The following is a 4,076-nucleotide window of genomic DNA, read 5'->3' on the forward strand; positions in this document are numbered from 1 at the left end:
GACAGAAAGACAGAAAGACAGAAAGAAAAGAGGCAAAAGGAACAAAACAATATTTATTCCCAACAGCCCAAAATAAAACCCAGTGCTGCCTGGCTCCAGAGGTTCTGCTGAGACCATCAGAGATGAAGCAGCATCATGGAGGAACCCAGCAACAGGTGGTTCTGGTTCTGGTTCTATTTAAAACAGGGTCCGGTTCTACAACATTCCAGCTTAGAACATCTAACAGAGACATGGAGACAAGGTCCATCGCCTGGACATGGACGTCCACCTAAAAGACAGCACTGATCAGAGAAGTTGGTCCAAGGAAACTCTGGAGGAGCTGCAGTGATCCTCAGCTCAGGTCCAGAAAACAGCAGCTAGATGTGAACTCCACTAACCCGATGTCTAAGATCTAGTTCTCGGCACCACCAGGAGTGGAGCCTGTGGCTTAATTTGAGTCAACACGGGAAACCTCACCCGGCCCGGACACGGAAAGGATTGAAAGTTCTGTCTCGATTCTGTGGGTGGGGGTGCATGGCCGTTCTTAGTTGGTGGAGCGATTTGTCTGGTTAATTCCGATAATGATCTGGATTGCGGCAGGTCAATCTAGGGATTGTAATTGTTTCCCATCAAAGAGGAATTCCCAGTAAGCGCAGGTCAGAAGCTCAGAAGTCAGCACCGAGAAGACGATCAAACTTGACTATCTAGAGGAAGTAAAAGTCGTAACAAGGTTTCCGTAGGTGAACCTGCGGAAGGATCATTAATGTCGTCTCGGACTCATGGCCGAGGGAAATCCCCCCTGCACAAGTTTACCTCATGGAGGTGACCCAACCCACAGATCAGGTTCACTTCCAAAAACATAGAAGGGTCTCCTGCAGAACCAGAACATCCAGAACCAGGCTGAGTGTGGGTTCTTTTCCTTCCTGCGTCACTTTGTGTACTCTAAAAAGAAAATAGTTGAACCAACTTAATTGAATTGCTTCCATTGGTAACAAGCAATTCAATTAAGATTATTCAACTTAATTTAAGTTTAACCAATTCAATATATTATAATCATCCAACTCAATTTGTTAATTTTTTTTTACAAATTTATTAAGTATGTTTAAGATGACATTTAACTCAGTCTTACTCAAATCATTTAATTTAATAAGTGGTGAATGGACTTGTATAGAGTTTTTCCAGTCATTTTGACACTCAAAGCGCTTCACACTAGAGTCACATTTACACACTGATACAGATCAGTTAAGGCTCATTGACATGTGGCAGGAGGAAGCTGGAATCGAACCATCAACCTTGTGATAATAAGACAGCTACTCCACCCACAGAGCCTCAGTCGCTTCCCAGGGAATCTGTCCCTGGGAAGCTTGAGTCATGGTGTCAGACGTGGGCTACAAATATGGTATCGAACTTAATTATTTCAAGTAAAGTCAAAGTAAAAAGGTCATTTAAGGAAAAGATTTGTAACTTGGGCTGCACAGTGGTGCAGTTGGTAGAGCTGTGGCCTTGCAGCAAGAAGATTCTGGGTTCAATTCCTGGCCTGGGGTCTTTCTGCATGGAGTCTGCATGTTCTCCCTGTGCATGGTGGGTTTCCTCCCACAGTCCAAAAACTTGACTGTCAGGTTAACTGGTCTGTCTAAATTCTCCCTAGGTGTGTGTGTGTGTGTCTGTGTTGCCCTGTGACAGACTGGTGACCTGTCCAGGTGACCCCACCTGGAACATTAGTTCCCAACCCCACTAAGGAACAAGGGTGTAAGAATTTGTAACTTTTAAGTTAGGGTGTATTTAGAGGACACTGTAAAAAGGGTATTGGGCTGCAAACTAAGAAGTTTGAATTAACCCTCATGAATTAAGTTATAAAAACTTAGCAAATTGAATTGGAAGGACTTAATGAATTGAGTTGGATGATCAGAATAAATTGGGTTGGTCAGACATAGGATACAAAACTGGCATTGAACTCAATTGTTTTAAGTAAAGTCAAAGTGAAAAGTTCCTTTAGGTTAAAGATTTGTAAGTTTTGAGTTAAATGAACACAAAACTGTAAGTTGTCAGAGCAAAAGCAAAAGAATTAAGTGAAATTAATGTAAATAAGTCCATAAGTACACTTTTTAGTGTATTTGGGCTGCATGCTAGGCTCGAGTCTCCAGACCTTTCTGTAGATTTGTGTTGTGGGGAACAGTGTGAATGTCTGCTAGTAGCTGGTTCTGAATCTGGTTCTGATGGACTGTCTCCCTCTGCTCCTCAGGGTGACCTTGGCGGTCCGCTCATGTGCCAGCAGGACGGTTCTTGGTTCCAGGCCGCTGTTGTTCTGACCTTGAACGCCTCCACCAGCCGAACTCGAGCCAACACAAATGTCTTCGTCAAACTCAGTACCTTTGACGCCTTCCTGACTCGGATACTCGGGAACTTCTTGACTCCAGAACCCTCCGTTAATGCCACCACCCCCACTGCCTCCGGCGGACACCCCGAGGCTCACTTCCTCTTCCTCTTCCTCCACATCCTCATCCTCCTCTTGTGTCTGCAGCTCTTCTCATAGAAAGACCGGGTTTAGTGACTCTCCCTCATGGGAGCCTAAAATCTGACCGGATCTTTCCCTTTCTACATGTTTAAACGGGTTCTCTGTGGTTCTTTGGGTCGAAGGTGGAAGCAGATCCTGGTTGATGAATCAAGTCTTTCTGATGATTTATCAGCTGATCCTTCAGGTTTTCCTTCCAAGGAGACAAAATTAAATGAGTCTTCATCAAAAGTTCTCCGGATTTAAAATTAACTGATTGATTTTATGTCTGTTTCTGGTTCATATTACAGTTTACATAATTATCAATAAAACCATATAAATATATGTTGAGTATTTACTGTGAAACGTCCCCTAACCCCGGGGCGGACCGGTACCTGTCCGTGTGCTGCTCAGCAGCAGGTCAGATTCTCTGATTCAATAAATTATTTCTATTTTTCAAATTATTTTTTCTTTCTTTGGACCCAGAAGTTTCTCCAACAGTCAGTTGAACTTCTGACCCGTTCCTCCTGACAGAACCTTGAAGCTCCACCCACTAATGTCCTCTGGACCCAGAACACGGGGGGTCAGAGGTCAGGAGTCGGGACTTGGACACAGTAGAACATTTCTGTATTAAACTCACTTTATCTGTTTGCGATGTTTTGAGAAACAGAATTTGAAAATGTCATTGTTCTGGAAAACACCTATGTTTTATAATTTCACCTTTTTTAATGAAATATCCACCCATCCATTTTCTTACACCCTTGTCCCTCGTGGGGTCGGGAGGGTTAGGGTGCCTATCTCCAGCAAATGTTTTGGGTGAGAGGGAGGGTCGCCTGGACAGGTCTGAATGAAATATGTGAACTAAATAAATTTCCGTCCAGTGAATGGACCTGGGTTAGGGTTGGGTGGCAGAGTTTCTGGAAGATCATCATCATTCGCAGAAAGTTTTTAATAAATCAAGTTTTAAACTTTCCAGGAAGTCAAGAGCTGAAAATCCCCAGAGCAGCTTTTCCTCATTCGTCTGCTGCCGATCAGTTGATCACATCCAGCAACACTTTGCAGGTTTGGACCACAGCATTCCTGTCGTCATGGCGACCCACAGATTATTTTATGTCATCTGTTGGTGTATTTTTCTCCACATTCATTCATGTTGATGCTTCTTCTCAGAGTTTTGTTTTCTACTGATTTAGAAGTGATTTATATTTAGAATAGAATAGACTTTATTATCTATTTATTGGTCTCTAGATTGTGTGTGTCTCTGCTCTGGTGACCTTTAACCAGGTAAAACTCACCTGTCGGCCAATAACAGGAGACCTGAGGGAAACAGTTCAGCTCTGCTGGTAGCTTCAGCTACAATATTGATCCAGTAGGACTGAATCACTACATAGTGATTAGTGGAAAGGTTTATTTTTATTCAAGGTTTCAATACCAGCTTTGTTTGTTTGTGGTACGAAATTCAGCCTCAGTCCTTCATGATGAGGCGCATCCTCCTCCTGCATCGTGCTGCATGGAGGTCGGAGGTGGAGGAAACGCTGATCCCACAGTCCTCAGTGCAGCCTTGACCGGATGGATGGATGGATGGATGGATGGATGGATGGATGGATGG

At 43.5% G+C, this 4,076-nt stretch overlaps 1 protein-coding gene across 1 annotated transcript in view; it reads left to right on the forward strand.

Annotated features, from left to right (window-relative positions):
- LOC106937484 (polyserase-2) overlaps positions 1-2,815 on the forward strand; it is a 20,259-nt gene extending 17,444 nt beyond the window's left edge. The window contains exon 11 of the mRNA XM_015019016.1: positions 2,222-2,815. Coding sequence (XP_014874502.1) covers positions 2,222-2,512 — 291 coding nt within the window. The 3' untranslated portion in view covers positions 2,513-2,815. The remainder of the gene's footprint in view (positions 1-2,221) is intronic.
- Positions 2,816-4,076: the final 1,261 nt, after the last annotated feature.

The sequence above is a fragment of the Poecilia latipinna genome, unplaced genomic scaffold (genome assembly GCF_001443285.1).
Source record: "Poecilia latipinna isolate Pla-1442-1.1 unplaced genomic scaffold, P_latipinna-1.0 Scaffold2358, whole genome shotgun sequence".
NCBI classification, from domain to species: Eukaryota; Metazoa; Chordata; class Actinopteri; order Cyprinodontiformes; family Poeciliidae; genus Poecilia; species Poecilia latipinna.